This window comes from Gossypium hirsutum, chromosome D08 (assembly GCF_007990345.1).
Source record: "Gossypium hirsutum isolate 1008001.06 chromosome D08, Gossypium_hirsutum_v2.1, whole genome shotgun sequence".
Lineage (NCBI taxonomy): Eukaryota > Viridiplantae > Streptophyta > Magnoliopsida > Malvales > Malvaceae > Gossypium > Gossypium hirsutum.
The window spans coordinates 46,868,226-46,889,987 of NC_053444.1; the positions used below are offsets into that span (position 1 = coordinate 46,868,226).

Below are 21,762 nucleotides of genomic sequence, written 5' to 3' on the forward strand. Positions count from 1 at the left end.
TTTAGAAGGGTCAGGGCCCCTGACAGCCCCCTAGCTACGTCCCTGCACCTTTATCTTTGGCTACACCAGCATCAACAACTTCGGCTTTCTGCTTATCTCTCTTGTCGATTTCGACATCCCTCTTAATTTTATTTTAAAGTTTCCAGTATTTTGCCTTAACGTAACCCATCTTTTTTGCAATAACCATGGTATTTGTCACAGTTCCTAGATTTATCCTTGCTTAGTAGATTTCCCTTTACATCCTCGAACAAGAGGTTATCTCTCTCACATATCAGAGTTTCCCTAAAAGTTTTATAAGAAGAGGGCAAAGAGCATAACAACAACATAGCTTGATCCTCATCACTATTCTCTGTTTCCAGATTCTTTAAGTCATTAAGAAGGGTAACAAACTCACTAATATGAGCTCTAATTTGCTCCTCTTCGGCCATTCTAAACATGTAGAGACATTGTTTTAATACTAACCTATTAGCTAAGGATTTCGTTATGTACAAGGCTTTCAGTTTCTTCCATAATGAAAACGTTATTTTCTCCTTCAAAACCTCTTGTAACAAATTATTTGTTAAATATAATTAAATTGTGGATAGAGCTTTTTTATATAACTTATCCCATTTTGACTGCTCAATGTCTACAAATTTCCTCTTAGCAATGATCCTCTCAAGATCACCATGGATTAGTAACACTAACATGCTAATCTGTCACAGACTGAAATTTGTGATGCCGTTAAACTTGTCAAGATCAAACATTGATACTGTCATCTTTGAATGGGTTGAATGCAAAAATAAAACTAGCTTTGATACTAGTTTGTCGGGAATTAACCCGTGTATACAATGAACAAGTAAATATAATAAAATCGAGAAGATCGAACACGTAAATTTTACGTGGAAAAACTCCTCAAAAGAGGATAAAAAACCACAGGTAAAAAGAAATTTCACTATAATAAAGAAGAGTACAAAATATGTAGAGAATTAAAGAAAAACCCAAAGCCCCAAAAACAAGACCCTTCAAAACAAAGAACAGAATTCTCTCAATCTGAATATCTATGTTGTATATAACCTAGAGTAACTAAAGCCTATTTATAGGTTGGAATTCGTAGCATATATGACTCCAACAATTCTAGGTTTATCAGAGTTTAAGTGTGAAACTAAAAACAGAGTTTAACTGGGAGAAGGAAATAAAAAAACTTAAAGTGCACGTCGTCACATCGTGACGTGGCATTGCATTGTCGAGACGAAGGGACATCACGCCGTCAAGTTGAAGGCTCTCTTCCTATCATGACGTCGAGACAAAGAACACTTCCTCTTTACGATGTTACACACTATTTAGTCTGAAAATACGAGGTATAACTCCACAAATCAAACCAAAAATTTGTGTATAAAATTGCATAAAATCAAAGTTCATGTATACAATTGCACATTAAACCAAAGTTCATTTATAATTTTGACATTTACCTCTTCTAAAAACTATAAAATTAAATGCTAAAATAATGGTGAAATTGCATTTTAACTCTTATAAAAATATGTAACTTGATATCGGCCCTGTAACATCCCACCTGATGGAGTTCTAGTGTTCAAATATTGTTTATCGAAGTATGATGTTTAGAGCAAGTTTTGTGCATGTAAGGTATTAATTATGACTAAGTATGTAAGTTCGTGAGTGCGCCTTTGGGCGAAGTCTGTGTTGGGCGAGCTTGATAGTTTGGCAGAATCCTCTATAGAGTATACGCCACCCCAGCTATTAGACGAATATGTTAAATCCTTAGTTTAAAAGAATAGTTTACTACATCATTATATTATTATTCTGGTTGAACAATTTAGTTAGATAAATGATAATTAGTTAGAAAAAAAACTAATTTATTGTAGTCGATAATACTCACATTTATGATGAGAGAGAAAGTTTTTAGTCACAAGAACCGAGAAAGTTTAGTGGGATAATCAAACTTATCCACTAAACCCAACTTCCATGTATAGTTGTTTAAGGTTAGTATTGGCTTCTTGAGCAAGTTTTATATTTTCTCTTACACCTATATTTTCTTCTCGAATTTTTCTCTACACCTTTCTCTTGAAAAACCTAATACTAGAAACCCACTGGAAGATTTATGTTCATTGTATTCAGCCAACTCCTTCATTTTTTAGTACCTGGTAAATATCGATGAACTTTAGGTTATTTTCATGGTTATTTATGTGACCTTAGAGCAACACACTTTAGCGTCAGTTTAGAGTGCAAATGAGGAAACTTCCTAAATCTAGGTTTTTGTAATAACATTTCTTGTAAGTTTGTTTAGTTTTCTAGTGCAATAATCTGATGAGTTTAACCATTTATATTATAGCTTAAGACACCCTTGAAGGTTCTCGTGATAAGGGCAAAGGTCCGACAACTTAATCTTGTTGTGTTTTCTAGTGAGTTCCTTCGTACTACATATGTGTGTAATGCCTTGCTTATGTTTGGTTTAAGGTAAGTATGCATATTCTGTGAAGATGAAATATTTTTGCAAGAGTGGTGAATACATGTTGTAATTAGTTTGATTTGGTTTGTCTGTGTTAAAGATGTAAAAACCTTCCTTCGTGTTTAAGCCATTAGCCCTTGCTTCTAAAATGAACGATATGATCTGAAACATGGAATTGGATTCATGACGTTGCCTTCAATGAAATGAGCATTGAACTAGCAGATCACGAAACATGAAAATGGTCGTGTAGCCTCAGGTAGAGAAAGTATTATTGCAAACAAGATTGGCAAATCATGACAAAGGAAAATGAATGAACAAATTATATAACTCTGAATATGGACCGAGGTGTGTGATTAACATGCAGAATGTGGTATGTATAATTGCATGGACGTAGTGTACACGCCAAAGGAATAGTGTTCGACGTATAGCCTATCTGTGTTTGGTATTCGCCAATTGGCGAACTGTGTGACTGTGTTGAGTTGGAAAGGTTTACTTGAATTATATGTGACTATTACAATGTTTTCCCTCTGGAACTCACTAAGTTCTTTGAACTTACTTAGGTACCTTTCCTTCTCAAGCCTGTTGACAAAGTAAAAATGTAACACCCCTAACCCATATCTGTCACTGGAACAGGGTTACAGAGTATTACCGGAGTTTACAGATTTAAAAATAGTTTACACATATCATTTACTATTCATAACCGAAATCAAACATATTCAATCATAACATCCCTTTAATGGGTCCTCGAGACCCAATTTATACTTTAGAAATAAGTCGAGACTAAATCGGGAACTCAGAGAATTTTTCACAAAATCTCAATTTTTTTTCTTAGGTGCAGGGGACACACTCCCGTGTGGCTAGGCCATGTATCTCACACGCCCGCGTGCTACGTCGTATGGACAATTTAATTTTCGAAAATTAGGTGCAGAGGTCATACGGCCAAGTCACACGCCCATGTGCTAAGCCGTGTGATACACGCCCATGTCTCTGCCCATGTAAGTAATTCGAAGCATTCTGTTTCTCAAATTTTAAGATGCAGGGGATACACGGCCAAACCACACGCCCATGCTCATCGCCGTGTATCACACACGGCTAAGACACACGCTCGTGTCTCTACCCGTGTAGACAAAATAAGGTCATTTCCGAGCTTTATTTCTTACCCAAATTTCCTTCCACCTACAAAAACACTTAAACATGTTCACCAACCAATTCAAATCATTCAAATCAAGCCAAATTCATGTATTGAGTATGACATAATTTCACCTATATGCATATTGGACCTAATGTGCTAACTCAATTTAACCATCAATATAACGATATGTTTTGAATCACTTAACCATTTCAAACACATACCAAGCTTGATAAAGCTACACATAAATATATATACCTTTACTTCAAAATATAACTATTACAAGTCATTCCAATGGCTAGTTCCAACCAAAATATTTCTTTTTTATGCTTAGCTTATACATGCCATTATACCAAAAGTTAGTTTGCTTTATATACCGAGAAGTCCAAGGGATAGTGTGATGTGTCTCCGACCAAGTTCCAACCTTCACAAGCTTTCGAGTACTGTAAAATAAAGGAAGTAAAATAGAGTAAGCATATTATGCTTAGTAAGTTCATATAACAGAAAATTAACTTACCAATCATTTACATTTAAGATAAGCATACAAAATTCATCCAAAGAAATTTGGCAATTTTCCTAAACACATATAATCTCAAGAAACTTGTTAGTCATGTATTACATGTAAATATCAAGAATCAATGATGAGCTCATCATGTAATAATACATATGTTTTTCATATCATATTTCCATTTAACATCTGCATTTCCATGACAAATCATCTTAAGCTCAGTTTAACCATGTCAGAACTTTTCCCGTTGAATTTATTTGAAATATCGATGGATACACATGTAGTACACTCGAAGTGTACAAAACTGTAATCCGTCAACTCATATTCATGGGTACCCATTATGGCACATAATCAAGAAGCACTCTTTCGAGCCATATAACAGGAAGCTCATATGAGCCATGTAACAGGAAGCTTATCTGGGTTGTATAATAGGAAACTCATAAGAGTTTGAAACAGAAAGCTCATGTGAGCTTAACAGGTAACTCCGAAGAGCTATTATCAGGAAGCTCTGGATAGTCATATACCAGGAAGTCCAAGTGAGCCATATCAGGAAGCTCATAAAGAGCCTATATTGGGACGCTCATAAAGAGCTCCAGCATGTCCACATTATATGCGGGATCCATATCGATCATATAACAAAACGCTCACAAAGAGCTGCAGTATGACTGCAACACATGCAGGATCAATACCGATCGGGATGCTCGCAGGAACCATGTAACGGGAAGCTCGATAAGACTTATAACAGGATGTTCATAAGAGTTGTGGTGTGTCCGCAACATCTGCAAGACCACAACCAATACAGGAAATCCTGTATCCATCGAATTTCATTTATTCAAACGGGACTTGTTTATCGGGTATTACCGGATATGTGACTGATTTTCATACATAAGACATTTATACAATCCACACATATACAACATTCAATTCAAACATATTAATATACATAATTTAGTTACACGAACTTACCTCGATAATTGTTCGTGTTCATAGGCTACTAATCCGATACTTTTTGTTTTCCTCAATCCAATTCCAAACTAGGTCTATCCAGATCCAATTAAGCCAATTTAGCTTGCTTGAACTCTTTTCTCTTAGCTAGGGTTTCCATAAAAATAATTTTGGGAAAGATGATATTTTGTTATTTAATTTAATTATCACCTTTTATTTTTTCACTTTTCAATTTAGCCCTTTTCTTTTCTTAAATTCCCATGGATGAATCATCATAAATATCTACTAACTTCTCTTAATAGTCTATTTGCCTTATAAGGACCTCAAATTTTGAATTCTATAGCTATTTAATCCTTCTAGCTACTAGAATTCAACTTTTGCATTTTATGCAATTTGGTCCTTTCTGTAATTAAGCATGAAATCGGTAAAATTTTTTTATCAAAATTTTCATATGTCTTTCCTATCATAATGCAGACCATGCAATAATATTAAAATAAATTTTATTTTTGACTCGGATTTGTGGTCCCGAAACCACTGTTCCGATTTCACTGAAAACGGGCTATTACAAAAAAAATATTTGGAAACTACGTCGAAGGACTATCGTCGCCGTGAGAATTTTTATATTTTGTATTATGCATGACATGGGGGTGGTGTCAAGACATTTACATTTCGAATAATGTATTTTGTATATTAACTCATGATCCTGAATCTATGGTTCCAATTAAACTTTAGTACAATATTTGTGGTTTTCAAAGTGTATTATCTTATTTATCCTTGGGTGACAAGTAGTTTATATTTCATAGTAACTTAAATTGTGGTGTAATTGGATTTACGCCAGATACAATTTTAAAAGATAATGATTTTAAGGAAGTGACACGCCATCTTTGGATCCTCCTTAAGGATCGGGTTTAGAGTGTTACGGGTCTCAAAATAAATTTTGACTTTACCCTTGCCTCTCCCCTTTCTTTCTCACAGCTCTCCCCCCATTATGTTTAAACAACGCTTGGTTCCCTTGCAATGTGATCAACTGGCCGGCATTTGCACATGTGGCCATGCACCTATGTCGCTCCTGTGGTCTGTCATTTTTCACTTATATATATTGTCTTGACCATAGTGGGTATGTCGCTCGTCATCAATATTCTCCTCAAAGAAGGCTTTCGAACATAACTTTCCAGTACTCCCTCGTCGAATCTTGTCTTTAACTTCTATTTGTCGCAACTTGCCAATCCTTTTTCCCATTTGATGGTTTTAAAGATTTGTTTTGTCAAAGGGGGACTTGTTTCACACTAATGTTGATAGTCTCCCTGATAAGCATTGATCCATCACATTCTGTTGTATCAGAGGTTATATATTATTAACAATGTTTCGCTCTTTGGTAGATTTTCTCTCAATTTAGCATGGTTATTTCCGTAAGGATGTTTATGTCACATGTTTCCATTGCTAAACTGTGTTTGTTAGCCGAATAAGACATCATTATCCGTCACAATCCTTGTGATCTTTCTCTTTCTTCTAAGGATCTTTTAAGGTTAGTATACTATTTGGTACATGAGTTTTTCTGTAATGTTCAATATGGTACTTAAGTTATTTTTATCCCAACTTGGCATGAGTTTGACTTCAATTTTCAGTTTGTTACATGATATTTTTTTTTGATAAATGAGTTTTTTTTCTTTCATTTAAGCACACGAGGTCATCTTCAATGTTCAATTTAGAACATAAACTTTTTTTGTTTGTCCCAATTTAGTATATATTTTTTCCTACTAGAGCACAAATGTAAAAAATGCATTGGGCCGTATGATATCATTTAATTTGAGTAAAAAATCAAATATTGAAACCAAACTTAAGTACTAAATTTAAAAAAAAAACTCAAATACATTAAAGCTAAACTCAAGCACCAAATAAAATCTTAACCCTTTCTTATTAAAAAAAATGAACCTTTCCAATTAAAAACATTATTCAATCTTTATTGATATAAATTACAAGAGATATATAAAAAATAAATATATAAGTTCAAATTTGATCTTCCAATTTAGCATAAGTATTATTGTTACGAGTTGCATTTATTATATTTTTATGCCAAAAACAATAATTAAAGAATCTAGAAAATATCTTTCATGTTCAGCCGATTTCCATTATTAAGCCTAAAACGGCGTAACTGTGACAAATAACAATTGAGAAGAAATATAAAGAGCTTTCAAACATCTCCAAATCAAACAACAATGTCAAATAGAAACCCACAAAGGCACACTAGATTGAAAATTCGCTTGGATTTGCTATGCAAATATGAAATCAAGGTCCCAATATGATGACATTATTCTTAGAAGCTCCAAATTGAGTTTTGCTCATCTTCTATCTAAGAGCCAAATGAAGAGAATGCTAATAACGAAACACAGCTAAAGCTGTCCACAGTTTCACAAGACTAAAAGAACATTTATTCTTCTGCAATGACACTGATTTCACCTTTCTCGAGCATGTCGTAGAATGCTCTCACTTTCCTCTGCTCATTCCAGTGATGCATCTTCCAAAGCCCACCGGCACAAAGGCCAAGTGTTATTGCGATAACTATCTCCTTAACAACACTTGGTCCTTTCAAGGTAGCATGAGCAACCCTGGAACCAGCCATTTCGCTTCTATAGTTGAATCTAGTAAAATCCAGAAGCAAGAATTTAACATTTTATTTTCAATTCTACTTATGGAGGAATACAGGAACACCACGGTTATATATAATTTAACAAGCAAATCAATTGATAAACCAGACATGAAAGCAGCAAAGGCAATGAATGCTCATAAACCTAATAATAACAATATGAAGCAATTCATGAAAATTTATGTACTATAACTAGCAATTTAGCCCATTCCAATCGGCACAGAGAGGAAAGATGTAGGACAAATGCAGAATTGTTCTCAAATATTGCTTCCTTTCAGTTTTCACTCAAAATGGCTATATACATCTTGTTCTGGGATCAATAAAGCTTGCATTTGCATGTTACGTTAAAAACAATTTCATGCTGAATTCCATAAGGGAGATGTAACTACTTCCAGTAAAACTTTAGCACTTGTGTTATGCTCTTGGGATTATATCAACTCATCCATTGTTAATGGTTTCCATGTCAAATATCAATGAAGCCTAACCTTAATACCTTTACTATTTGCCAATGTAACAAATCAACACCTTCATTTAATTCATTTTCTTGGTTCAATTCAATAGCAATTCTACTTTACAGAATTCATGCTCTCTTATGTCTAAGCACTCGAACAAAAGACACGGCAACTCACGGTTTCTGCTATCTTAGCTTGTCAAGAAACAAATTTATAATACGTTCCAATCAATCAAGCAACCCAGCCAACCCATTCAACTCATTCATCATTTAAGGCTTTACACATCAAATTCGTCAATGGAGCCTCACCTGAACACTTTTCCTATACCACACCTTCAGTTATTCATTTTCTTGGATAAGTTCAAAAGCAATTTTACGTTGCACTCTTCATGCCATCTCTTATTTCTAAGAATTCAAATTATAGAGACAGATTTCCAGTCTCCTAGCTTGTTGAGAAACAAATTTACAATACTTGGTCCTTTAAAGGTAGCATGAGCAACCCTAGAACCAGCATTTCGCTTCTACAGTTGCATCTAGTAAAACCCAAAAGCAAGAACTAAAAATTTCATTTTCCAACTCTACTTATGGAGGAATATTGGAAAACCATGATTATATATAAATTTAAAAAGCAGATCATTTTACAAACCAGATATGCAAGCAGCAGAGGCAACAAACGTTCATAAACCTAATAGTAACAATATAAAGCAATTCATGAAAATTATGTACTATAACTAGCAATTTAGCCCATTTCAGGAAAGATGTACTGCAAATCAATAATCGTTCTCAAATATTGCCTCCTTTCACTCAAAAAGGCTATATAATCTACACTGCTTATATATCTTTTTGTTCTGGACACAATAAAGGTTGCATTTGCATCTTATGTATGTTAATAACAATTTCATGCGAGTTCCATATGAGAGCCTTAACTATTTCCAGTAAAACTTCAGCACTTGAGTTATGCTTTTGGGATTATATCAACTCATTCATTCTTAATGGTTTACATGTCAAACACCAAAGGAACCTAACCTTATTACCTTTCCTATTCACCAATGTGAGAAATCAACACCTTCATTTGATTCATTTTCTTGGCTCCATTAGCAGTTATACATTCATAATTGAATAGCAATTTTACATTGCAGAATTCATTCTATCTCTTATGTCTAAGCACTCAAATAAAAGACATGGTAACTCAAGGTTTCCGCTGTTTAGCTTGTCAGGAAACAAAATTATAATACTTTTCAATCAATCAAGTAACCAAGCCTAACCCCTTCAACTCATTTATTGTTCAAAGCTTTACGGGTCAAATTTCGACAGAGCCTAGCCTTAATACCTTTCCTATATCACACCTTCAATTATTCATTTTTCTTGGTTCAATTCAAAAGCAGTTTTACGTTGCCTAATTCATGCTATCTCTTATGTCTAAGCAATCAAATTATGCACACAGATTTCCAGTCTCATAGCGTGTCAGTAAACAAATTTACAACATTTGTCAATCAATGAAGCAAAACAGCCCCTACAAAATTAGAAAAAAAAAGCTGCCGTGATTTATGAAAGAATTAAATCGAAAATTACGTTTTCATCTATCACTACAAGTAAAAAAGCACATATTTTCCAACAGTTGTTTCGATTCTCGAATCTAAGTTAAGCGTATGAAAATCTCACATGGAAATCAAAAACAATAACGAAAACGTGAAAAGAAAAATCGATCTTAAACCACTCAAATCAAACTCAAAGATCTTTCGAGAATAATGACAAACAAACAAATAATCATTTCCATGAATAAGATGTTGAAAATCGCCACTAAACCCGTCAGAAAAAAAAAAGGAAGGAAAAATCGAAGGAAGAAATTAGGGTTTACCTGAACGAGGCTGCGTCGATGAACTAACGATGGATTTTGATTGTGAGATTCAGCCTTTCCACAGGATGAGCTCTATTATTATTTCCTTCGACGACCTTTAATGGAAAGGCACAAATTGTCTATTTTACCCTTTTCGAAATAACTAGGTTAGAATTACGAATAAACCTAATAGATATATCCAACATTTTCCCTTTTATTTTTGATAAATAATTTTAAAAAACAAAATACTTACATTCACTCTTAAACTATTTTTTATTTAAATACTTAAAGGTTTTTTTTATCAAAATTGATAACTAAACTATCAATTATATCTCATATTATCCTAAAATACAGTATCAACCAATAAAAACATAGTATATAACATATTTTTATTAGACGTCATACAATTTTTCTACAAAATGAAACCTAATTTGTAGTTTTTATCTTTGCTAGAAATGAATTAAATGGTTTAAGAACCACTTTTTATCAATAAAATTTAGGTACCTAAATGAGAAAGATTGAATAGTTTAAGGTCAATTTTGTAAATAAAACCAAATAAAAAATAATGAGACCACAAATATAATTTTGGGTGGGGGAGGAATATCCACAATTACAGACTAGAATTTCTTTATTCTACAACATAATACAAAATTTATTTGTGACTACTAAAACACGTAAAATCTCTTTGGGGGGTTTACATGAGGATCTAGCCTTATTGTACCACTTTAGCAATTATAGAACAGGCGCGATATATTTTATTTGCAGAAAAAGATTACTCCTCCTAAATTGACTGTAGAAAGGGAAAAAACATGTGGAATGGGAACCTGTCATAGGGCAAGTCATCTCATATAGGCATTCCAGTTGTTACTAAGAGAAGTGTTAATATTGAATTAATCAATTTAATTCCGTTAATTAGTCGGTTAATTGATTTAGTTTAGTTAGAAATCGATTTAAAAAATCTAGAATTTTAATTAACGGTTAATTCGATTCGAAATCAGGTAATTAACTGAATTAACCAAACTTAATAAATATTATTATATATTAATATATTAGGCTATTACTAATTCGGTTAATTCGATCAAATGAATATTATCAATTTATTTATTTTTGATATGTTTTATACTTGTTTTAACAAAAACAAAATATATAAAATTCGGTTAGTTTGGTTAATCAACCGAATTAATTGAAATATTGCAGTTCGGTTAATTTTTTTTTGAAAAAATTTCAGTTCGATTAACAGTTAAATGATTAAAAAGTTCTATTAATTCGGTTAATACTAATTCAGTTCGATTACCCGTTTGAACACCCCTAATTACTAGTGATGAAAATCGCCTAATCTTAATTTAGCATTGTTTCTCAAAAATATTTTTAGGCTAAAAAGTATTTTTGAGAAAAAAAAAGTTAAAATTTCTAGCTTTTGCAAATGTCAGAAAAAACATATTGTTTAGCAATAAAACACTTTTAAAATATCCAAAAAAAAAGCATATTGTTTAGCAATAAAAATAATTTTTATGTCAAAAGCGCCTCTTAGAAATAATGGTAGGTTAACCTATTAGATTAGATCCTAATTTAGCTAAGGAGTGGAGATAGATGGACATCAACATTTGAGGGAGAAACCAAGTAGAGGCGTTAACGAAAGGGTAAGCAGACCCTCTTGGTTAAATAGGATATTATCAATTTTATTTCTTTTCAGACTAACTTGCCATCATCGGCCTAAACCACTTGAAGCTTGTGGAAGGATATTGAATCGATTATAGACTTGTGGCCTACACCTAAACTTGGGTCGAACTAGAGAAAACTGGATTCCAAATGTAATGGATACTAAACGCCTAGTAAAAGAATTTCCTTTTAAAACAAAAGAGTGTATAAAAGAAAATGATAATAGACAGCACTCAGCGTCTTTCTTCCCAAACTTCCATTCTTGCCAAACTTTCTCCAATAAAAAGTTATTTGTTAGACAAACCTAATATTTGATGAGCAAATCCCACCAACAACACCACTCTTTCTCTTTACACTGTAAACAGTTTAAACCTAATTTAAACCTTCTTCTTTCCTCATCTCTTCCCACAACTCCCATACCATTTTCTTTCTTCATTTAAGGATGCCGATAGGGTTTTGCTCTCCTCGATTCCTTGTTTTCGTCTTCCTCATATCGGCAATCCCCATCGCTTACATCATCTCCGAGGAACGTGCCGTGCCTACCACCCACGTTTTCCACTACCATAGCGCCGGCTTTTTCCGGGAGTGCGCCAAGTGGGACGACCAAGGCCGGCGCTTCCTCGTCAGTTTCTTGGAAGGCGGCGTCGGTGAAATCCGGGTTCCCGACGATTACGCACCGGGACCGGGGGATGTCGTGTTGAAAGAGGTCACCCTGGTCAAAGATTTTGACTTGGCCGGAAATTCTTCCCTCGGAATCGCCGTCGACAGGCTCAGAAACCGGCTGCTTGTGGTTGTCGCCGACTTGCTCGGCAACCGATACAGCGGTCTCGCGGCTTATGATTTGTCATCGTGGAAGCGGCTATTTCTAACCCGGCTCAGTGGCCCTAGTAAGTATCAATATATAATAATTTAATTCCTTTTTTTGAATCTTAAATTTTTAAATGAATTATTAGAGTACGAAAAAATTAAATGAATTAATCCAAAGTTTAAACCTTTCAACTTTAACAAAGCAAATATATAAAATTCAGAATTAAATTTTGTTAAAAAAGACTAGTTTTTTAAAATGGTTTAATTATGAAATCCACCCATTTATTTTATGAAAATTGACAAGTTAACCCTCTATTTAAATTTATCAAAATTTAGTCATTGGATTATACAAAAATTGAAGAAATAATCTAATTATTGACTTTTCTAAAAGGCGCGTAAAAATCAGCAGCATCCTGCAATCTTTTATTAAGGTCTATAAAAACATATTAGAGCAATTAACATTAGACATGAAGCTAATAATAGTCGTCACATTTCTAAGTTGCTAATGTTAAGTCTCCTAACTAACTCAAGTTCATCTTTTGAGGCTCATAATTTGGCTTCCATACTAGTGGCGCCTATACGACCCCCTTCTTCCCAATGATTGCTGGATTAATTTCTTAATTTTCATACAAAATAAAAAAAAATGGAATTCACACATATTTAAATAAATAATAATTAAAAATACTTTTTTTTATTTTAATTAGTGGGATTTTAGGGTTTTGATACGAGGGTAGGAAGTGAATAAATGTAGTCGGCGCTGGGTAAGTCTAGATTGTGGAGGAAGAGCAGAAGGTTAGGATTGGGGTTTTCTAACCCATACCCACCCCATAACTCTCATATTAGTCTACCATACCCACATTTTCATAGCCACTTTTTGCCACTTCCATCCTATACTTGTATGGATGTTAGAAAACATCTGATTATATTCGTATATTCTTTTAATATTTTAATAATCAGATTCTTGATTTAATCGATTCAATTGTCACTCGAATAATAATTAATTAAAAATTTTAAAATATGTATAAAATTAGTTCAACTATGTTTTATATTTTTTTTATTAATTTCGAGCGGTTTACTCAAAAGTTAGTATGATTCTTATGTTCGGATCAGTATACCAATAATCATCTATTCAATCTATCGGTTTGGTCCAATTCAGGTAATACTTCTTCTAATTTTTTTTTAATTTGTTTTATATTTATGTGGATAAAAAATTATGTAAAAAATATATTTATAAAAAAAATTAAATTTAGTTGAAATGAAAAAGTTATAAGTCGAAAGTTTCTTTTTTTAGATTAAGTCTCGAAATGTATGTTGTTTGAAGATTTATTATGCATTAATTTATTTTAATATATACTTCATATTTTAAAATATAGAATTATAAAATGTTATAATAAATAAAATAATAATTAAAAAAAAAGACAGATCACTTGAAGCTTTTATTTTTATTTATTATTTGGGTACATAACACAATGCTAAACCATGATCACAGTCACTTTATGCGTTTAATAAACTGTAAACTTTTTTTTTTCTGACCTTAGTTTCTTGAATCTTGATGCTTAGGCGATGAAAAATCCTTCGCCGATGACGTCGCAATAGATGCCGGTGGTAATGCGTATGTCACCGATGCTAAAGCCAGCAAAATCTGGAAAGTCGGTGCCGATGGCGAGTTCTTGTCTATCATAAGAAACCCACTCTTCACTCCAAAACAGTGGTACAAAACCTTGGTCGCATTGAACGGAATCGTTTACCACCCCGACGGTTATTTGATCGTGATCCACACTTTCAGTGGTAATTTGTTTAAGATCGATCTGGCCAAGGGATATGAAGTGAAGTTGATCGAGGTTGTTGGAGGCTCATTAGTCTTCGGTGATGGTCTAGATCTAATATCTCCGACAAAGCTCGTCGTCGCCGGGAACCCTTCGGGGAGATTGGTGGAGAGCTCTGACGGATGGGAGACGGCTTCCGTGGTGGCGAAGTTTAAGGGGCCCATCCATCGGTTGTCAACGGCGGCGACGGTGAAGGATGGGAAGGTTTATCTCAACCATTTGGTTGGGATGGGGTACCCCAAGAAAACACATGCCCTTGTTGAGGCAGTTTTCTGAAAGTTGAAAAAAAAGGGGAATAATGGGATTCGTAAATGAAGTTGCAGTTAAGAGTATGTGGGCCTACTGAATGTAAAACTCCGAAACCCTAAGTTCGAAATGCCATGCCTTTGTTTCTCCAAAAAAAAATTCTTGGAATTTCAGAATGGGTTAATTTTTAAACATCCTCCAACTAAAACTAAAATTCTAGATTGAAATCTATTTTAAATAAAACATTAAATCTATTTTGTGAAGATAATCTAAATTCTTGCTGTCATGAGTCAACTAGTCACTGACTTAATTTAAGAAATTATGAAAATGTCTCTCATTAATTAAATAAGTTGAATTATTCGATAGTACCACAATAAAAATATACATATTACGGGATTTGAACTTACGCTAATTAGGTTGGTAAAACTTTAAATTTATCACTCAATCAAAACTTCATCTTAATTTATTTTACTCATTTTTATTTTAATATGCACAATGTTTTATCTCCATCACTTGTATAGATTAATAATGTTGTTAATTGAGTTGGTGTCACGTGTCAACTCAACACTAACTCACAATCGATAATAACACCATGATAAATAATTGTAGTATATTTAGTATTGTTAATCTAACGTATTTATGTGTTTAAATTTTTTTTCTCACAATTTGATATGTTTTTTTTTAATTTTAATGTTGTGCATATTTCATGTGTTATTATGATTAATTAGTTTCAAGCCATATGTTTCGTTGTTTATTATATATTATTTTTAAACATACATCTATGTTCTAAATTTGTGATTTTCACACATATATGCGTTTGAATGTAATAAGATATCTAGAAATCATTAAATCTGTAAAAAGAACAACCTATTTTAAATAAAACATTAATAACTCTAAACCTTTAATCCATTTAATTGAAGTATACATTAAACATTATAGAAATAGGTGATAAAAAAATAAACTAAAACTTATTTAAAATTCGGCTAATTTAGATGTAAATGTCATTTTTTTTATTTAGAAAAATAAGTCATTTTTAGGAGAGAGAAAGGAAAGCGCGCTCAATTGCACACACTTTCCCTTTCTCTCTCTTAAGGTTAGAGTTTTTAATTTTAAGGGTTAAGGTTTTTAATATTTTAGATGTAAGGTTAGGGTTCTAAATATTTTTAAGATTTTGGGTTTTTAAATTGGTTTAGGTTTTTCGACTGAAACCTCGAAAGTTATAGGTAGATTTAAGGGTTGAGGATATGATAACACACCTCAGAACACATCCATTTTATATGTCATAGCGAGATAGGACCATCACCTGAGAAACCCATCCTGGGGAAATCAGGTTTCGGGGTGATAATGTTTGATACAATCAAGGGTCAAAGCCTAGGTGGAGGTTTCAATCGATGGTCATGATACGGTCACAGGTTCAAGTATAATCGGGGGCCAAGTGACGGTCATTACGTGGTTAGGAGTACAAGCTTTTTGGATACCCGTAAATGATGCCTTATATATACTATACATAAGATTGAGGTAATAATTATGCGAAAAAACTTTAAGCATTTCCGGTGTAATCAACATAATTTTTTTCTCTATTTCCAAGCAGTCGATATCTTTTACCTTTCATTCTTATCCAAGGGCTGACACCGAGGTGCACACAAGAGGGTTCTTAGGTGGAGAGCAGATGTTCCGGCACAGTAGAGGTCAAACTCAAGTCGGAGCGATAGCGATTGTAGTTATTAATGGGTTGTTTAATACTGACAACTGTCGTCACCCCGAAAGGAGCATCACATTTACTGAATCCCAATAGTCGCTCCTCGCCTGAGAGTCCTCTTGCGTCCACAACAATGCTAACTTTCAAATAAGAAGAAAGGTTGAAGGTATCGACTGCCTAGAAATGGAGAGTCAATTATAGCAGAAAGCCCCAGAATTTTTCCATATGATTATACCTTCAAACTTCTATATGGTATTCATAGGGCAACATTTTTGGGTATCCAAAAAGTTTAAGCTCGTGGCTACGTAATGACTGTCAACTGCTCATTCGTTATACCATGTTCCATGACCGCATAATGATCGTCGATTGAAACCTCGACGTAGACTTCCACCCTTGACCTACAAAGCAAAATTATCCCGGAACCTGAGTTCCCCCAGGATAGGTTTCAAAGATAATGGTCTCCACTCAACATGATATATGAAATTTGTGCAGCTCAGAGCAATATCGCATCACTGACGACTCAAGAATACCTCGAACATTAAGGAAATATTTTTAGCGACCAGAATTGTTAACACTCAAAAATGTTTTATATAGGAGGGATGAAGGGTGGGGGAGAAGATGCTTAAGGGACTATGAAGCTTGGTGTGTGAAACCCCTTTTATAGGCGTAAGGAAGGGTTGGATTACAAAGCGTTAGATACTTAAAGTGGCTGAAAAATACTAGATGAATATATTCAAAACATGCTTAAAATAGCTGAAAAATACAAAGCATTAGATCCTTTTAACTTTGGGTAGAAGAAAATTGTTAGAGAAAGCTCCATCGGCTGGGTGTGCTTTCTCTAACATTTTCCTTTCCTACTAAAAGTTAAAGTAACTTTGCAAATTACCTGGGGAGCACATTATGAGGTGCAGAATACCTAGGGAATACGGGTGAGATGAAATTATATGACTTCTGAATGCGTTGTGGATGATAATACTTTGCACTTGCATCATACCAATTCAACAAATGCGTGTACTCATAAACGGATTTCGAAACCCGTATTCTCTTTCTCCCTATATTATTTCCTATAAAAGGGACGTAATTTTCATAACTTAGACATAAAACAAATTAATATCAAACAACCAAAAAGTTGTGTTTTGAAATCCGTTCTATGTACTACTTTAGACAATCCTGTACCTTTTTTTTGTGTTTGTTCATCCAATTTGTGGCCAATATTGAAATGAGTGGATGAGTGAAATCTATTATTTATTACGATGATCAAATCTGTAATACAGAGGTCGATGTGGTGTTTAGGAGCGAAGTCCATGGAATTGATGTTCAATCCTACCATTCAATTGCGTGAACTACAAAACAAAATCAGAAGGAAAGTCTGGGGATCGACTCGGGGAAGAATTTCGAAGTTACAATGTAGATATCTTACTTCCGTTGACCCCTATAGGTATGAGCTATTTGATGTGACTAGTGAGGTCCATTTCGAGGCGGTCATATCATCGCACTGCTTAAACGGAAATGCTATAATAGAGTTATACGTCGAGTTTACGGAGGCTGACGGGTCTGACCCATCTATAACCACCGTTGCAACGAATACGAGAACCGAAACTGAAGTAGAAAGTCCTACTACACGATTATACGGTGGATTCAATAGCTTGATACTTAAATAATTATTAATTCTAAAATATATAAATAAAATATGAAAAAATTTAAAATAATCTGAAAAAACCTAATAAAAAGTACAGTGAAAAAATATATGGGGACATAATTGTTTAGGTTCAATTAAATTTGTACAAATTCATTTTAAATGAAAAATTATTAAAAATTATATAAAAAGTAAAATGTGAAAAAAAAACTCAAAAAATTGTTTAATGATTTTAAAAATTATTTGAATTTTTATAATTATAAATTGTCTTGCATCTATTGTGAATTTTTTATTGCTTTAGTCTAAAGCTTTTAGTTATGATATTAAAATTTTTAGTTTATTTATATAATACTCCACACTCGTTTTGGTTATCATAACAAGTTGTTGAAGCAATTTGAATATCGTTCACCAGTAAACAAATCAAGAAATAATTTTCGAATATATTTATTTTATAGAAAATAATATAAAATCTCATTAAAATTGATTTAAAACACTTTAGGTTTGGTTACTGGGTGGTTGGAGGTATTCGAGACCTAATTCGGGTCCTTAATAGTTGAAACAACACAAAACAGAGGAAAGACCCTATTCTACCGCACTTATATCGATATATGTCTCCTAACGTAGACTTGGCATCCAATTATACTTGCTCGGATACAAGTAGCCTCTTGTACCGAATTAAATTTGTTTGGACCCAAAAATCACCTTAAAACTCACTTATAAATAAGGTGTTAATACATTTATTATTAACATTTATAATTTGATTTAAAAAATCTTCAAAAAAAATTTTAATCTGTAATTATAAATTTTAATAGTAAAGGACTTTAGAAAATGATTTAAATGTCATAAAGATAGAGCCATGGTAATGTGAGAGAACTGAGCAAGATTTAGAGATTAAAAATAAAAATTTTAATGTAAAATTCCTTATTTGTATTTATTAAGAGATTAAGTAAGGGGTGTTACAAAAAATATATAATAATTGATTATGTAAAACTAAATTAAAAGTAATTATATACACACTAACAATAAAGAATCATTTTTTTAAATTTTTTTTCCAATTTTGCACTCATTTAAAATGAATCTAGACAAATGCTTGTCTAGATATAAATGAATTTGAACAATCTTTGTTCAGATCCATTCTATATGCACATTTTAATTAATTTTTTTAAATATTTTATTTGTTGTAAAAGATAATTTTTTTTTGCTGATGTACTATCACATGGTAGCTTTTGATGGTTTCCGTCAGCCACTTCAATATAGTAGCGGTTAAACAAATCGGCTAATAATTTTCGTTAATGAAAGGGGCTAATTGAATTTTTTTATGTTATCAAAAACTTAATTGAGTGTACTTTTTTTTTCATAAAAATTGAATTGATTTTATAATATTTTACTAAGGACTTTTTAATATTTTAATTTTTTATTAATTGTATATGAAATTATTCAATGAATCCATTAAAAGTATATATATATGTGTGTAAAAATTATTAAAATTTAAATAATAAACAATTATTTTTGTCACACGTTAAACACATTTTATTTCTTTTGTTAAAAGTATACTTAGTTAAGTGAGCCCCACAATCAAATTATGTATAACATATATTTATAAAAATATATAGTTTTTATTGAAATAAAAAAATTAAGGTTGCCCCATATTGAAATTTGATATTTTTGGTTTAAAATATTTATATTGCAGATTTTATATAAATAATAGAAAGATAAAAAAAATTATAAAAATCTGCAACTCGAGCGGAGCTTAAAGAGAGTATACCATGTTATAAAAATCTAAATAAAATAAGAAAAAAAAACATATAATTAAAAAAATATAAAAATAATTATGAAATCGAAAAAGGGGTCTGGAGTTTTATCGGTTTTTGTTTACCTAATAACATTTAATTTCATTTAAATTTTGGTTTATTATACTATTTAGTAATTAAGTTTGACAAATTTTTCTAATGTGATATATGTATTATTTTTTGGTTCAATGTGTATGTGACAAAACTTATAATTTCGGTACTCAAAAGCAATAATATTGACTTTTTTAGTATTTAAATTTGTGTTTTGAGGTTGATTTGATGAAAGTTGATTGTTAATATCATTATGTTTGAATAGAATACATTTAATGTTAATTGTGAATTTATTTAATATTGTATTTAATTTGTTAAATACAATCTAATGACTATAATTTCTTCAACTTTTAAGGTTGATTTGATGAAAATTAATTACTAAGTTAAAAACTACTAATGTATAACTTTTGTCAAATACGAGTACCACTTTAGACAAAAAAATACATGTACCAAATTAGGAAAAAAAGTATCAAACTCATGTACTAAATGATATATTAAGCGTCAAATTTAAAATTAATCTTTCAACTTTAAAACTTTTGATCTAGTCATGTTAATTAAATCCATTTATTAATCTCACCGCTAATCCAAATCTAGTCGGAGCATATTTAAAATAGGTGGATAGAATTGCAAACACTTATGTACTTACCGTATAAGCAATTTTGAATTTAATATATTAAAAAACATCCCTCTTAAACTTAATGGCACTGTTTGTTATTTTAACCTATTAAATTCTAAACACACATGTTTTACTATTTATCCATTTATTTTAGAAATACTTAGCGCCTAACTTGACATTTCATGCTTAAATTTACAGCTAAATGGATGGAAATAACTTATTAACACAATATTTAATATTTAGTTGGCTCAATTAAAATATTTTAAAGTTTGGGAGCCAACTTGAAATATGGACCATTATTTGAAGATATTTGGTGTAATTAAATTAAAATATATTTAAAAAATGTAATGCTTTAAGTTTGAATCGAAAATAATTTTGTAGTTTTTTTATGAAAAGATAAAAATTACCGTTAAAATAAGGGTTTTTTGATAACTTTACAATTGAGTTGAGACTCAATTCATGGGTAACACCAATTTGATCAAAATCTGAGTACTATGCTAGATTTTATCACACCCAATATGTGAGTGAGTGAGAATATTTTATAGGCATAATAACTTATTTGACCCTCCAACTTTATAAAAAAATCATTTTAACTCTTTATTTATTTTTTTACATTTTTTACATCAAATTTACATTCTTTTATCAAATCAACTAAAAAATAGATGGAAAAGTTAACCTTTTTTTACCTTGTTGATGTGGCATACATGCTGGTTGCCACATGAATGACACGTCAGCATTTAATTAACTTTTTAATTTTAAAATATTATAATTTGAAATTTTTAAAAGTATAAAAGATAATTTTTAAAAAATCAATTAAATGCTGATATGTATTAAGATGACAATCCACATGTATGTCACATCAATAAAGTTAACAAAAAATAATTTTTTCATCTATTTTGGGGTAATTTGATAAAAAAATACAAGTTCAATGACTAAAAGAGAAAAATATTTAAATAGAGGGTTAAAATGACTTTTTTTAATAAAGTTGGAGGGCCAAATAAATCATTATACCTGTTTTATATTTATAAAAAATGAATTAATAAATGATGGAGGGAGTTTGGTTTTTTTTGGTTGAATTTTCAAACAATTTTTTTCAGTTATTATTTACTGGGTTAATGTTACATTCGACACTTGTATTATAATATTTGAAGTTAACACAATAAAAAGTCTTCCAATCATTAAAACAATATAACATTACCTGCAAAAGTACCAAAAATAAACAATTTGTGTGATTAATTTATGTTTTAGGATTGAAGATCTTTAGGTAGAATAAGTGAGGGTGTAGCTTAGTTAGTTTGGTGTTAACTTTAGATATTAATCATGATATTATCTTTTAATCTAATACAAATCATGTAGCTTCAATTACTCGAATTGAATCCATTTATGTCAACCTAAATACCTCTCTCCAGTATTTAACCCACCCCCACAGAAGTCATCCTTTTTTCCCACCAAATGATTCCGCTTTCACATGATAA

General features: G+C 31.9%; 2 protein-coding genes across 2 annotated transcripts; one reads left to right on the plus strand and one right to left on the minus strand.

Moving 5' to 3' along the window:
- Positions 1–7,274: 7,274 nt before the first annotated feature.
- LOC107910872 (cytochrome c oxidase subunit 5C) lies at positions 7,275–10,108 on the minus strand. Its single transcript, XM_016838799.2, has 2 exons — positions 9,979–10,108; positions 7,275–7,664 (listed from the first exon to the last, which is right to left on the minus strand). Exon 2 carries the CDS (start codon positions 7,643–7,645, stop codon positions 7,454–7,456), a length of 192 nt encoding a protein of 63 aa, XP_016694288.2. The 5' UTR covers positions 7,646–7,664; positions 9,979–10,108; the 3' UTR covers positions 7,275–7,453.
- Positions 10,109–11,653: 1,545 nt separating this feature from the next.
- Positions 11,654–14,687, plus strand: LOC107910861 (uncharacterized). The gene is made up of 2 exons (XM_016838790.2): positions 11,654–12,503; positions 13,984–14,687. Exons 1-2 carry the CDS (start codon positions 12,059–12,061, stop codon positions 14,523–14,525), a joined length of 987 nt encoding a protein of 328 aa, XP_016694279.1. The 5' UTR covers positions 11,654–12,058; the 3' UTR covers positions 14,526–14,687.
- Positions 14,688–21,762: the final 7,075 nt, after the last annotated feature.

Excerpts from the sequence above, each read along its gene's own strand:
- LOC107910872 (XM_016838799.2), bottom strand. The coding sequence starts at position 7,645 with ATGGCTGGTTCCAGGGTTGCTCATGCTACCTTGAAAGGACCAAGTGTT.
- LOC107910861 (XM_016838790.2), top strand. The coding sequence starts at position 12,059 with ATGCCGATAGGGTTTTGCTCTCCTCGATTCCTTGTTTTCGTCTTCCTC. Across the intron at positions 12,504-13,983 it reads AACCCGGCTCAGTGGCCCTA|GCGATGAAAAATCCTTCGCC; the intron begins GTAAGTATCAAT and ends CTTGATGCTTAG.